The sequence below is a fragment of the Streptopelia decaocto genome (genome assembly GCF_964273445.1).
Source record: "Streptopelia decaocto genome assembly, chromosome: 22".
NCBI classification, from domain to species: Eukaryota; Metazoa; Chordata; class Aves; order Columbiformes; family Columbidae; genus Streptopelia; species Streptopelia decaocto.
The window spans coordinates 4,641,102-4,655,850 of NC_138677.1; the positions used below are offsets into that span (position 1 = coordinate 4,641,102).

Below are 14,749 nucleotides of genomic sequence, written 5' to 3' on the forward strand. Positions count from 1 at the left end.
CGGTCCCAACTCATCGCTCCGGAGCGATCCATGTTGAGTGGCTCGGGCGCTCATCCAGCGCTTTGCACACGCGGGTGCACACTCGGATTCTTGCTCGGTTTTGCTCGGGTGAGGGCGGGGGTGGGGAGGAGGAAAAATAGGAAGAAGAAGACAAATAAAATAAAGCGGCCGGAATTAAAAACAAAATGAAAAAAAAAAGATGAATCTCCCACGCACAGAGGCACGCAGAGAAATGCACCCGACCCAGCCAGCCCGCAATCCCTGAACCTCAAATTTTACAGGCGGCGCAGCCATGATTGTATGGGGAGGGCTAAGGGGGGGGGCGCCGCCCCTGTGTGTGTGTCCCCCCGTGTCCCCACCCGCGCACCGCCCGGTTCCGCGCCGCCCTCCCGGGGGGTCGGGCACCCCCGCGCCCCTCGGGGCGGCCGAGTGAAAGGCGGCGGCGAGCGGGGAGGGGGGGAGAGGAGGAGGAGGAGGAGGAGGGAGGAGTGTGTGCGTAGAGAGGCGGGGGGGGGGGGAAGGAAACCCTCATGGAAGTATGAAGGAGATGGTGGGAGGCTGCTGTGTCTGTTCTGATGAGCGGGGCTGGGCGGAGAACCCGCTGGTGTACTGCGACGGGCACGGCTGCAATGTGGCGGTGCACCAAGGTAAGGGACCGGCCCGGCCCCGCCGCCGCCACCGGGGACCCGCCGCCGCTTCCCCCCCGCCGGCCGCCCCGGGGAGGCCAGGGGGGTGCGGGGGAGGCGGCGGGGGGAGCGCGGGGAGGGCTTTGTTTTCTCCCTATTGTTCAAAATAACGGTGTCGCCGCTGGCCTGGCTCGCCGGAGGAGCCCGGGGGGGGGGGAGCGCGGTGTGGCGGGGGCCACGGGGGGAGAGGAGTTGGCCAGCAGCTGCCACCCGGGGGGGACACGCACCTCCCGGGGGGGGCTCGTTACCGCGGGTGGGGTGGGGGGGGCACCCAGGCCACCCAGCCCCGGTGCCTCGGGATGGGGGGGGCAGCACCGCAGGCGTCCCCGGGGCTCCGGTACCCCGGGCTGGGCCCGCGGCCGCACATGGCCCCGGGTAACCCCCCCCCGGCCCGGGCTGCCCCCTGCAAGGGCAGGGAGGGAGGGAGGCAGCCGTTCCCCTCCCAGAGATAGGGGCTATTTGCATTTTAAATGACTTGGAGCACGCCCCTAACACACGGCTGGAAAGTTTGTCCTCAGGTCTCCCAACAACAACAACAACAACAAAAATTAAAGGAAAAACCCCAAATTTGCTTTCGTTCAAATGCAGCAGAAAGGCAGGGTGATTATCCCGGTCGGTTTGTTTTGAATCACTCGAAGGTTTCTGGGCTCATCTGGCATGTCTGTTTTTCCATCTATTATTATCCTCTCCATCCAGCAGCACATCTTCCCGGCCAATCTCTCTCCCGGTGTCTCGGTTCACGCTCCCGTCTCCGGCTGCGAACGTGTCCCGCGCTGCCCGCCCGGCAGCCGCAGGTCTCTGGGTCTGTAGGTTGGGCTTTGCTTCTGCTTTGCTCACGTTTGGTGTATCCATGCCCACACCTTGGCTAACAAGTCACTTACCGCCAGGTGACTAAAGGGGAATTTGAATGAGGAAGCCAAGCTGGCCGGGGATTTCTCATCATTGGGTGTCTCCTGTCATCGAGCAGCCTCTCCCGGGTGGCTCCGAGTGACCCGGCACCATGGAAGGGTCTCTTTGGACAGACACTCCTGTTTTCATTTATCTGGTGTAAGCCTTCCATTCTTCCCGTTATTTGTCAAATCACATAGATTTCTTCATCGCTGTCTTGTTTTGGAGGGGGCCAAAGGCCATCAGCATCCTCAAGCCCGCTCCGAAGATTAATACAAACACTTGTTTGCTGCCAGGAGTGGTTTCAAACGTGGAATACTTGATTCTCTTAGGGTGGCTGTTTGTAGGCCCGCACAGGTCCGGGGGCTGGATGTATTTGCTGGGGAGGCGGCACCGAGTGTTGTTTGGTAGAGCTGCATCACATTGGGAAAGTCTCCGAGAGGGAACCGCTGGAGCGTTTGGCAACACAGCTGTCTATTTAGGTCTTGTAAGAGTCCTTCAGGATATAATAACTCATAAGGAGCGTAGCAGTGTGTAGTGGATGTTCTTCAACCATCTCTTTTTAAAGCCTACTCGTAAACCGGGCAGTAGCGCGGTGTTTCGGGAGGCTTTTATTTCTTAAATAGAAAGAAACCGCTGTAGGGGAGCATCTGGGTCATCTTGTCTCATTCTGTGCAGTGCGTTTGGTATCTCTTATGTACTGCTTGAACATCCGCAAAACCAAAGTTACCTTTTGAAATGATTGTACAGTGAAGTTAAGAATCCTGTAATTTTCTTTAAGCTTATGTTATAGCTACACATTAGGGCCAATTCTTACAAATATCAGCACTGTTTCTGCAACCAAAATGCTAACAGAAACATCTGATTGGAAACGAAGGCTCTAATAAGATAGTTAAGAACATAAATTGTATTTTCCACTCTGCCTTACTTATGCTCTGCGTTTTTCCTTGTTTTCTTCCTGGTTGGAGCAGCGGGCGCAGGAGCTCGCGCTGGCTCCAGCTGAGCGCTCGCCTTGGCGCGGAGCCCGCGCCTAAAGATGGACCCAAGCCGGCTCCTCCGGCCCGGCTTTCATGTCGTTTCTATTTGCTTATGTGGACGCCTTGGCTCATCTTGCAGTCAGCTCTCTGGCTTTAACTCCACAATTGCGTTCCTTTTCCTGGCCGATGCCGAATAACAGACATTAGAGAGACGGGGAGAACGTCTGGTGGGTGGTGGCCGGTCCATCCCCCGGGGAACATCCAGCAGGATATTTTCAGATGCTTTGCCCAACCTAGTTTCAAATGTCTCGAGTGACTGGGATTCTATTCCAACCACCAGTTCACATTTGAATGTGGAATAAGGAAGATATAATTTGTTCTTTCCTAGGAGGCTCCTATACCCTTCTCTGAGGTTTGTAGCTTCATTCTTACCTCTATCGTTACCAGCCTCTTGTTTTAAACCCACCTGCATGGTGGTTAAGAGCCCTTTCAGGGTCACAAACGCTTCCTTGGGGACTCACAAGGAACAACCTGTGGTGTTTAGAGGGAGAAGGTTGCTGAAGGTGAACAGTTTTCAAGCAACAGTTCCCCACGAGAGGAAAGAGCTGATTGTAAAGAAGTGGAAGCTGCAGGTTGCAGAGGGAGACCCTGGGAGCATCCGCAGCGATGCAGAAAGCAAGAGGGATGCGCGATAGAACTGGATAAAACCAGTAGTTTTATGGGCTTGTCAGCTGGATACTTGTGTTAACATAGAGCCCTGGGAGCAGCCTGAAAATCCCCGGTTCTACGATCCTGGATGTGAGAAAGGCTGGATGTGGCTGATGGACATCGAAGTTTCACCTGCTGTCTGTCTGAATTCTCACAGATACGATTTCCTTCCCGATGCTGAGATTTTAGCTTGGGCCTATCTATGCTTAAGGTGCTTCGTAGCCACCCATTTCATATTTGAAGCTCTGGTGACACTCGAAAAGTTAAGGGGTAAGAAATTGCTCCATTGCGTTTGCTGGGCATGGTGTATGAAGTGCTCCATTCCTACTTAAGACTGTCTGCTGGATATGGAAACTAGAAGGGGAAATAAAGCGCATTACAGGTGTAGTTTTTGTCTTAGCTACCCATCTGTGACCAATAACAGCTCTGATAAACTTTTATATATACCTGAGAAATTCAACAACTAATGTAAAGATGGGGAAATGAACTGTCTTTGCTTTTCTTCCAGCTTGCTATGGAATTGTGCAGGTTCCTACCGGGCCCTGGTTCTGTCGGAAATGTGAATCTCAAGAAAGAGCCGCCCGGGTGGTGAGTACGGACACGCTTGTGCTTGCACCGAATGGGGCCGTCGATGCCCTTCGCGGTCCCCTGGCCACAGTGCTGGAGCCTGGAACCCGCTAGAGCTTGTTTAGAGCAGAGGAATAATCGTATCAAAGGGGTTTATACGACGCTATTAGCCGCTTCAACAAAAATGCTGCCAGAGGTGCTTTTAAGCAAGTTAGCAATATCAAATTTTGAGTCTCGAGGCGTCTATCTTCTAAAAACTAAGGGTATGGTAAAAGGTGGTTTCCCTGTTGCTTTCTCTATACAAGTCCTCAGGAATTTGTGGAGCGGAGGGATGTTGGCATCACCTGAGATGCTGTTATAAGGTCAAAGTTATCATCCGACTGACAGGGGGATTGGCATTCGCATCTCGCAGCAACAGCCTCCTGCATGAAGTCTTCTGAGCTTGTAAAACGGCCGAGGAAATGACAGGAAGCTGGATCAGGGCTTTAGTTTCTGCCGAAGTAGCAGCTTAGCAGCGTGGAACACTTTACGAATGTTCTTAATTAATTCTGGCATTTCCCGGTGAGGCAGGAAGGTGGAAACAATCGGGCCAGGGCTGCCCCTTCGCTCCGTCTGTGCGGCAAAGGTATTTGCGCAGTGAAATGAGTTGTGGGTTTATATAGCCCACCAGCTCCTCTGCAGAGCCGGTATCGGATACGGCTGCACCCACCAGCCGATCTTTACATGTTACTTATGCCACGGGCGGCGCTTTTGCCATACGGTAAATCCATCATAGCTGCTCCCGTTTGCTTCCTTAAAGGTGGATTTAAATGAAGCTTTGGCTTTCCTTGAGTACAAAAGGCCTCGGTCAGCACAAGCAGCATTTATTAGTGCCTGCTCTGCCTTCTGGATGGGTGTAGCTGAATGTTTTCGGGAGCACCCAGCCGGGAAGGTGCTGCGGTGGGCTGGGGACCCGCGCAGCGTGTCCCGTCCCATCCCCGCTCCCCACTCGCTGCAGGACACGCGTTTAATCTGCTCCGCAGATGGGCGAAGAGCTTGGCCAGGATGGGGCTGAGGTATCTGTACCGCGCTCTCCCCGTGCGTTAACTCGTTCCTCCTTGCAAGCCGGCGTGTAAACAAGACCAGACTTCCAGACCTGAGCCTCTTTGCCCATTGTAAGATGCTGCTTTTATGTGCGCTGCAGTAAAGGAGATCAAATGTGGTCTTTGAGCGGTTTTACATCCTGCGGGTAGTTTCATAGCAAAGAAAGGAATTTGGGTTTCGTGGGCCTCCTCCCGCTCCCCCAGCCGTGCAGGCAGAGGAGCCTCTTCTGCATTAGCTGCAATCAGTGTAAGCTCTAGAAACACACGTCCACCCAAGTCCTTCTCACCTGTGCTCCTTGCAAGGACCGTAACTTTGCGTTTGCACGTTATGCGCTTCAAGCTGCCCCCGAGGTATCGAAAAAAACAATGACCCCGCAGGTGGCTCCTTATTGAAGTCGCCCTCAGTGAAATCTGTTCGACAATGCGTGGTGGGCTCAGTCATGCTGCTCAGCCCCGTGCCATTCAGCCCTGCTCCTAGAATAACTGAACAGCGATAATCTTCCTTCCCAAGCAGAGCCGGGGATGATTTTCTATCTAAATCCCTCACCTTTTCAGTTCAACACCAGCCATCCGTAGCAACAGCCGCGCAGATGGGTAAATGCTTACAAAGAATCTCGGTCTTTGATGTAGAGAGCAGCGCAATCAGAGTAAGGGAAGTGAGGCAGGTCTGAGGGGATCTGCGCTTGGCTCTGCTGCTGAAACTCTGAATTGTGCCCCATGGTCCAGCGAGGCCGGAGGGTCCAACTCCTTCCCTGCATGTCTCTCCAGCTGTAGAAGGGGCATTTTCAACCCACAGCTGCTGCCTTGAGGATGAGGGAGCGATGCTGCTATTTGAGCACTAAACACACTGACAGCAGCAGCAGGGCGAGCTGATATTTGTGTTTCTTTCACAATGACTGTGTGGCAAACTCCTTTGAAAAACAAGCATGTTTTTCTTCCCACATCTGCCTTCACAGAAATATCTTAAAGAGGTTTACAGGCTTTGTCCATAACAAACATATTTATTGGCTAAATATTTATACTTTTGCTTTGAGAATGAGATATGGAGGCATGGGGAATATTACACTCCTTAGGGAGTGCTTGAAAACATATGTCTCCTGATTTCTGTGTCTCAGTTCCCTCCTCAGCTTTGGAAAGGGCGCAGGAGCCCCAACTTCAGCTGGAGTCACTTGGTGGAAGATCCCAGAGTTAGAAGCCCCAGGGGGTCAGGAGCTCTAACCTTACCCATCGCAACTTTGCTTTAAAGCAACCAAGCTCTATTTCCCAGACTTGAAATAAAAACCCCGTTGGTCTCTGTGGGTTGAATAAAAGGAAGAGGTACCGCTAATCCCTGCTCATAACCCCTCTCAGATGCTCGGGTCCCTCAAGGATGCTGAGGATGCTGCTGTGCTTGCAGTAAGCAACCCAAAGCCCATCCACTTTGTAATCAAATTGTCTGGGAAGCCCGGTGAGCTGCGATGGCCAGAGGGCACTCATGTGAGGGATCATGTGAAGGCTTTAGCTGTCATTTAGAGGCAGGGCTATTAAAAGTCTTGTGTGGGGCCGATGGAGCTGTTAACCCCTCTTGTTACAATCAGAGCTTTGCTAATCGCATGGTGGGAGAGCCGCTTTGATCTGAGGGGTGGAGGGGAGAGCGGAGGGGCCTTTTCAAGTGCAAATTTCTTATTACAGTGTCTCGGTTAACCCAGTTCTTATTCTGTCTTGGCTCTGCCAGGCTTTCCATAGTAATTGTGAGAGCAGCTCTCCAGCCCTCTGGCAGTGAGAAACTCCTGCATCCATCCGTCCATCCATCCGTCCATCCGTCCATCCATCCATCCATCCATATTTCAAACTAAGTCACAGGGAAAGCAAGATGGGCTGCCAACAACGATGGTGCCGCTTTTTGCTGGTGGGACGTGGGGGCCATTGGGGCTGTGCCCCCCACGTCCCACCAGCCAAAACATCACAACAGCCTCACCCGCCTCTCATGAGACTGGAAAAAATATCACAAGAGTGAGAGAGAAGGAAGGAAGGAAAGGGGCAAAGATAGATAATGGCTTCTCTTTATTTGCCTTCTGCTCTCTGAGTCATGGTTTTCAGTTTTACTCCCCAACCGCAAAGTCTAAAAGCTTATTTTAAAAAGCCCCGTGAAAGTCAGGGTTCACTTGTAGCCCTGTGGCTCTTGGGCTGAGGCTTTAAATACCTCCCCGCCAGATATCAAGCTGTGTCAGAGTCTCTTTTTCTACCCAAACCGCTTTCAGCCCTTCTTCCACTTCCTCTCTTTGAAAGCAGCCCCATCTTTCTTAACCATGTTGTAAATGAATCACCTCTTTTGCGGCCCCGCGGGCCTGCGACTGAGCTTCAACTTGTTGTTTCTGTTTAATTTTAAGAGATGCGAACTGTGTCCCCACAAGGATGGAGCCCTGAAACGGACGGACAACGGAGGTGAGTCCCTGTGCGCAGCACCAAGGGTCGCGGTGGGGATTGGGTTGTGATAATAGAGCATCTTCTTCCAAATGTGCTACGTGGTTGGGTCAGGTGTGTGTGCACAGGCACAAGAGGTGCTGCCACTGTACAGAATTGTAGAACTCCAGTGCTTACGGTGCTGTATGATTCTGTAATCCCAGAGTCTGCTTCTGCCTGTTCAGGTGAATCCATCCTAATTCCAGCTAAATCCTTCCAGTGCATTAGTTGGTGTGGATCAGCCCCCAAAGGCTCCTGACCTTCAAACTTCCTCAGTTCTGTCCTGACCAGTTGGAATTTCAGCTTACACACCTGATTTGAGAAGTGTCTTGGGAGTTAGATTTTAATCTAACTTGGCTTGCTGAAAAAGAGCCGCCTTCAGGTGTTGAGAACAGGCAATAAAGGGAGCTTTGTTTCCAGTGCCATGGGGCTGCCCGTCAGACCCGTCCCCTCGGCATCATTTACAGCTTGGATGCTTTTCCTGGGTTTGGTTAAGTCCTCAACTCTGGGTCGCAAGTCCTGAGATGGTGCTTTTGAGGATGACGAGCGTTGTACATTTCTTTTCCCACAAAAAATCTCCACTTTCTTATTTAATCTGGAGCTAGCACCTGTCTGTCTGTCACCCACAAAGGATTTGTTTGCTAACCGAGTTGCAACAAGCAGGATTTCCAGTCTAACATCTGACCTAAGCTGGGTCCCTCCCTGCGCTCCCGTGCTCCCCGCAGCCCTGTCTGGGTTTGAGACTCTTGTGGCTTTCCCCGTGTGAATCTCTGCTCTGTCTCGTCCCTTCCCCAGGCTGGGCGCACGTCGTCTGCGCCTTGTATATCCCAGAGGTGCAGTTTGCCAACGTGCTCACCATGGAGCCCATCGTCCTGCAGTACGTACCCCACGACCGCTTCAACAAGGTAAGGCCACCTCTTCCTCCTGCTGCCCAAGCCTGTTTGCGCCGCCTTGACTTATTGGGTCATCTCATCCTCCCACATCCCATTTGTTTTAACTTCCAGGTACTCAGATTCCTTTACATATAACTAAGAAAGTAGATACCTATTCTTGCAGACAACTTTTTGGTCCTCCGTTCTCTCTTCCCCAACCCTCTGCAACCTGAGCAAGCTCTGCCTTGGAGCTGCATGCCAGTGACTCCACGTTTTAATCTGACACAGTTGTTATTTTGGGAGAAAAGATGCATGAGTTTTGTGCATGCCACTGAGCAACAGCCCAGAGCTCTTGTCACAGGAGGGAGGTGACTGGCCACAGAGTTCCGAGTTCTCGGAGGTTTTGCTTCCTGCTGATCAGTGGGAGTGAAGCAGACGTATTTTCTGCTTATTTGAGTAAGCGCTTTTATTTTTCTCTCTCTTTTCTTTTTGCAGACCTGCTACATCTGTGAAGAGCAGGGCCGGGAGAGCAAAGCAGCCTCGGGAGCCTGCATGGCCTGTAACCGGCACGGCTGCCGACAGGCTTTCCACGTCACCTGGTGAGTCCCCCGGCATCACCCCAGGAATCACCCCAGATTTCAGTTTTGCTGCTGCGGCTTTGAGGCCGTTGAGCTGGGGGGGGGTCGGGCTCAGCACCCTGGTTTGATTTTCTGCAAGGGGCGTTGCATCCTTAGGCAGTTTGGTGAGGGGAACTGCCCCGGGAAGGCTGAGGTTTCACCGGCTGAGAGCAGGGCTGGGGATTTCCCTGGGCTGCTGGAATCCAAGAGGAGACAGCTGAGTCACAGCCCAGGAATGCTCCTTCTGCAGCAGAGCACACGCAAGAGCAGCATCTAGATGATGTGATTTGAAGGGCCGATATGCTCAGTACCTTCAGAGCCTGAAAACAGCCTATCAGCAGAACGGGGAGATTCCCAGCTTCACGCTGATTCCTTGCTCGTGATATATCTTGCACTGCAATGGTTACTGGTTTCCCCTAAGAACGAACAAAAATTGTAAGACAATCTGGTAGAAAAGTAATGACAATTCTGAAGACCTTAATGTGGGTTTAGAAGAGTCTGAGCTTTCCCCCCTGCCCTTTCCAAACCGTTTGCCAAGCAGAACAGGAAACTTCAAGACCCTGCCTGGGTATCCTGAGCTGTTCTTTGCCCTTGGATGGGAAATCTGGCTGTACGATTTGCTTTATCCTCCTCCTAATTGTCTGTGTTTCAGTGCCCAGATGGCCGGTCTCTTGTGTGAAGAGGAAGTCCTAGAAGTCGACAATGTCAAATATTGTGGCTACTGCAAGTACCACTTCAATAAAATGGTGAGTTTCTTCATCCCTGCAATGGAAAGGCATCATCTTCATCCCAAATTGCATCTGTGCTCAGAATGGTTTGCAGCCTGCTTCCTTTTCCAGCCATTCAGAGTCACTTCAGAATAAAGATGAATTTTCATTCAGCATTTCTCCAGCATCTTTAAACCCATTGTTGGAACCGGAGGTTGAGTTCTTCCATCTGTTTTGGCTCTGGGTGGCTGGAGGATCCAGCCCCAGGAAAGCAGAGCAGCCGTGGTGTTGGATGCTCCAGGGGGAGCTCAGGGGGGTGACCCAGAACTGCCAGAGCTCCTGCCAGGGGACACGGGAGACATGAGTCAACTTGAGGGACATTTGAGGCCAAGGACTTTCCCCTATTAATTACGGTACTGAGAGGAAAGAGAGGAACCTTTTCCCTATTCTGCATAATTAGTAGACACCTGCTCTCCCCTCTCCAGCGAAAAGGAAACTGGATCCTCTTGCTGCACTTTCTTTCTCAGTGGCCCCTTTGTTGCTGGCATTTCCCACTTTCCTTCCTGCTTATCAGTGCTGTCACATCCAGTGACTAATGCCTCGAGCGTCCCCTCAAAGTCACACTGGGGACACCTCCGGTGGCCTCAGGACCCGACCCAGGTGGAGCTCTGTGTTGAGTTTACCGGTTTGTGGAAGCGACGTTGCTGCTCCGTTTTAGCCTGTTCTTCAGAGAACGGTCTCCCAGCAGCTGTGCTTCTCTTCTGACAAGTGTCACAGGCCACCAGGAACAGTGTGGGGAGTTAGACCCACGTGTTTGTAAGCCCGCTGGCACTTATCCGCTGTGCCCACCGTGTTAGGAACCAGACTGGGCATCTGGTACAAAAAGTTTGGTGCTGCGTGTGGTGGACAAGCCATCTCCTGTAGCTTTGCTCACTGGAGCAGTGAGAGCTGGGCTCTCTAACGCTGTTTCCTCTCTCTTTGTCTTTGTGTCTCCTGTTCTGCACATCCTCTCCCCGTCCCCGCTTACCTCAGAAGACCTCGCGTCACTCTGGAGGTGGCTCCTTCATCGCTGGAAGGAGGAGTCGCTCCACGTCCCCTGCTCAGGAGAAGCATGTGTCCCACCACGAGAGGCCAAAGAAGGTAAGACCTGCGGTTTGTCGGTCCCGAGAGTCGCGTGGGACGGAGGCGAGAAGGGGAAGGGTGTGCAGAACATCCATGGCTCCTCGGTTGAGCCCTGATGTTGTTGAGTTACACAGAGAGCTGTGTTTTTAAACAGCCCTCTAGAAATGTGTGTGCAAATAGAGCTACCGAGCTGATCTGTGTGGAGATAGTCAGGGCTGTGGATTTAAATGCAGCAGCTCAAGAACATAAACTGGAGGTCGTTGTCCTCAGATCCCAGAGTCCAAGTTTTGAAGGACAAAAAGACGCTGATTAAGCAATCTGCGTTGTGGCAAGAATTAACTGCAGGCAAGAACACCAATTCATATAAACTAGGTAGTACTTTATTAGATTAACCAGCCATGGCGATTCCACCTGCTTCAAGTCTACCTGGGAAAACAGTTTATCTCCATTAAACAATTATTTAGAAGAACGCTGCATGTCTGACTGGTGTGATAGTTACTTATCTAACTCTGCTGGTTAAGATGTACCGAACAAAACTGCTGCAGTGGTACAGGGCATGTTAACAGCACACCAAGGTTCATAATTAACCAGCTGACGCACGTGACGAATGCTCATATTTCAAGGAAAAGCAGCAGTGAGTGTGTAAGGCAGAATCCAGGGGCTGTACCAAAAGAAATGAGAAGGCCAGAGGCTTGGGAGCTGTTTGTTATTTATCACAATAAATAGCCCTAAAAGGCAGGACATGCATTTTTTGATGATTCGGGTTCTAAGGCAAGTGGCGGCAGCAGCAGTAATCTTCCTTACCGCTGATGGATGGAGCTTTTGCAGTATCAGGAATCCAGAACACGGTTCTATCCAAAGCAGGGGGTAGAATCCGAAGCAGAAATAACTTATACAGGGATACTTTCAATGTGGTGAGAGAATTTTTAATACTTTATGGGCCATATCCTGCTTTTTCATAGCAGAAATCCAGAATTACTCTACAAAGCAATCTCTGGATATATTGCACTATAGTCAAAAGCCAAATTTACCTTGTGGTGCAAACACAATTGGGGATACCCCTGCACGTTGCAGCACCCGTCCTGTAAGTCCTGCCACGGGCGCCTGGCTGTTTACCCCTTTTTCGTGTTGCAATAGGCACCCTCGCAATGCCTAAACAGTTTTGAGTGGCAGTGATAGTGACCCACATCCAAAAACAGCCCGACGATGCTGCGGTGGCCCAAGTCTGCTGGATCTCAGCCCGGTCCCAGGGGACAAGGGCATCCAGGCTCTCCAGAGCAGGACGGCCACCGGTTAACTCTGCCTGCCGCCCTCCTGGCGTGCCCAGCCGCAAATGCTGTGGGCAGGAAAGCCATCTCCTTTATTTACAGAGGTTATCCCGCAATATCCAGCTTGAAACGCTGCCCACCGCGTCCCTTACGTGTTTGGGGAGCTTGTCCAAACCATACCCGGTATGTGGGCAAACAAGGCAAACCTCGCTTACAAAGCGGCGCCGGCTCCGCCGCCAGCACCGAGGCTGTAAATTCGCTGCTGCCGACAAGGCTAAAGCGTCCGGGGAGTATTTACTCCTCTTGTGTGTTCAGCTGCTGTGAGGAGAGGAGGAGGAGGAGGAGGGAGAAGGAGCATCTGTGCGCGGCCGGGGAGCGGGCGCTTGGCACAAGGTGAAGGGCTGTGCTGGAACGTGCTATTTTTAGGCGAGGGAGAGGGCAGGATCGGGGTGATTGATGGCAGCTCGGCTGTAATTATCACTGACAGGCGTGGGGGGACCGGCTGAGGGTTTTGCTCTGTTTGCACAGCTTTTTGGTGGCAGGGCTGGGAGCGCTGTCACGTGCGGGCAGGTAGGAGCAGGGGAGGTTTGGCTTCCCGGCTTTGCTTGGAAAGCAGGTCAGCGCCGGGGGAAAGCAAAACCAGGAGGAATATGGATTTATTTATAGGCTTCTCAGCGGCGCTTGCTGCTATTGTTAGCCCCCGGGTTCCTCGCGGACGTGCAGACTCCGTCGCGGATCTTCCCCTCCCGATGGCTCCTGGGGTTTGTGAGCAGAGATCCCATGGAGGCCCCGTCCAGGGCTGGAATCGCTCGGTGCGAGTGCAAAATCACCGCTTGCCACTTAGAGAGGGCGCAAAAAGGTGTGGGGACAAGGGGGTGCAAAGCGGCTGGGACGGCGGGGAGGACAGCGCTCCCCGCTCCCACAGCATTGAGTGGTTTAGGGGTCTGGGGAAGGGGGTGAGAAGGGCAGGGAGGAACGACGGGGTGTGGGAACACGGACCTCTGGAAGGGGGAACACCCCGAGAGGGGGTTGAACCATTCATTCCCACATGGTTTTGGAGTACGTGACCGGCAGCGCGTGATCTAATCGCACGTGTTTCGGGGGAACGGGGCGTGCGGCTGCGCTGACCTGCAGCAGAGCAGCTTTTCCCCAGCCCGGCCAGCTGTGCGGCGCCTGCTCCTGCCTCCCCGGAGCCGGGGGCGATGCGATGGAGCAAAGCGTGTCCCTGAGTCCCCGGATGCAGGTGCTCTCTGCTCCAGAAGCAGCTCCCAGTGCAGGCCTGGGGCTGTTTGCTTAGGATTTATGGAGGAAAACTCCGAGTTAATGACCGAGCGGCACAGGCTTCAGCAAGACAGCAAAAACTTGAGATTTGGACTCCGAAGCCAGGCTGTAAAATGGCTCAGCATTTGTGAAGAGGCTTGTTCTCTGCGGAACAAGGGACAATTGTGATGTGGACAGTGTCAGCAGCCCCCGCCTCCCCCGGGCACAAGTGATACCAGCCCAAGAATTCCCTTCTGTGCTGTCCCGAAAGTGGGAAAGCTCCAGGCTTTGGGTTTTCCTCAGAACACAGAGGACTTAGCAAAACCAGCCCTATTGATTTCTTTGGGGCTGGTGTTGCAGTGCGTGTGCTCTACCCCGTGGGTTGGTTTGTTTTCAAAAAAGCAAGAAGAAAGCGAGAAAGAAAACAATAGCTAAATACCAAGAAAATGCTGGATGACGCACGGGGGTTGAATGAAGTGCAGATGTTCTGTCACCTATATTGTCTGCTTGAAACACGCAGAAAATACAATGACCATGCTCCATGGAATGAAATTTGTCACACCGGGAGCACACGCGCTACTACATTTTTAGCCATGTACCCCGTGGAGGGAGATGCTTGTCCAGTGTTATTCTTAGCGAACACCTGGAACCCATAAGCAAAATCTGGGGACTTTTAATTTGGATATGGGATGTTGTTATGAGAGGAACGGTCCCTGCCCGGCGACACAGGAAAAGAGGCACTTGGAGCAAATAAGCCCGACTGGAGTTATTCCTAAGGTTTGGGGAGTTGTGCTGGGCTCAGATCTAAACCCGACAGCCCTGCAAGGGGGTTTGTGTTTGCAGTTGAGATGGTGAGGGCTCTGGCTCTTGGATTTTTGGGTCCGCGCAGGCACCAAAGGGCGCAGTGGAATGTGTTTTGTCAAGCGGGATGCAGGTGGCTGGTGTAAGACCAGCACAGGTCTTTTTTGGCAGGAGTATTGAATCTAAATCCGTGGTGTAGCTGTAGAAAACCTTGTTTTATAGCATCCTTGACCGGCTTTCAGTGACCTCTCGTTATCTGGGTGTTTAACCGCCCCCAGCGAATCCCTCCATTAGCAGGGGGTGCAGCGATAATTCGAGAGCACGCAAAGCCCCGCGAGGGCTGGATGTGGCTCCTGGTGTAAAAACACTTAGGCACTCAGACTGTGTCTCAAGGCAAACCCACAAAACCGCCAGGATGGCCGCGGTACGAGGCGCCGAGCGCCCCTTTGCCTTCCTCCTGGCTGCGGCTGCCATGGCTGCAGCCGGAGCCGCTTCTCCTCCTCCTCCGGGTTCAGAGAGCCTGGGAAAGAGGGAGGGAGCAGCAGAGCCCGCTTGGCTCTCCCAGCCTTCCCCTCCCTCCTTCCCAAGCTACTTTTAATGGCCCAATTGCCGGTGTCCAGCAGATGAGGAGAAGGGGGCTCGGGGAAGGGGAGATGGCGGCGGGGGGAGCGAGGGGAGCCGCGGAACAACCCTTTTTGGCAGCGAGAAGGCCCCGTTGCGTCGCTCTGGCGCTGGGGAGCTGGCAGGGAGCT

General features: G+C 52.8%; 1 protein-coding gene across 2 annotated transcripts in view; it reads left to right on the top strand.

Moving 5' to 3' along the window:
* The first annotated feature begins 526 nt into the window (after positions 1-526).
* MLLT6 (MLLT6, PHD finger containing) overlaps positions 527-14,749 on the top strand; it is a 40,196-nt gene continuing 25,973 nt past the window's right edge. Inside the window, exons 1-7 of one of the 2 annotated variants that reach the window (XM_082071022.1) lie at positions 527-647; positions 3,768-3,847; positions 7,278-7,332; positions 8,146-8,255; positions 8,718-8,821; positions 9,492-9,585; positions 10,579-10,686. In XM_082071022.1, the coding sequence (XP_081927148.1) occupies positions 539-647; positions 3,768-3,847; positions 7,278-7,332; positions 8,146-8,255; positions 8,718-8,821; positions 9,492-9,585; positions 10,579-10,686 (660 nt within the window). In that variant the 5' untranslated portion in view covers positions 527-538. The remainder of the gene's footprint in view (positions 648-3,767; positions 3,848-7,277; positions 7,333-8,145; positions 8,256-8,717; positions 8,822-9,491; positions 9,586-10,578; positions 10,687-14,749) is intronic. The other variant, XM_082071023.1, reaches the window with a different exon arrangement.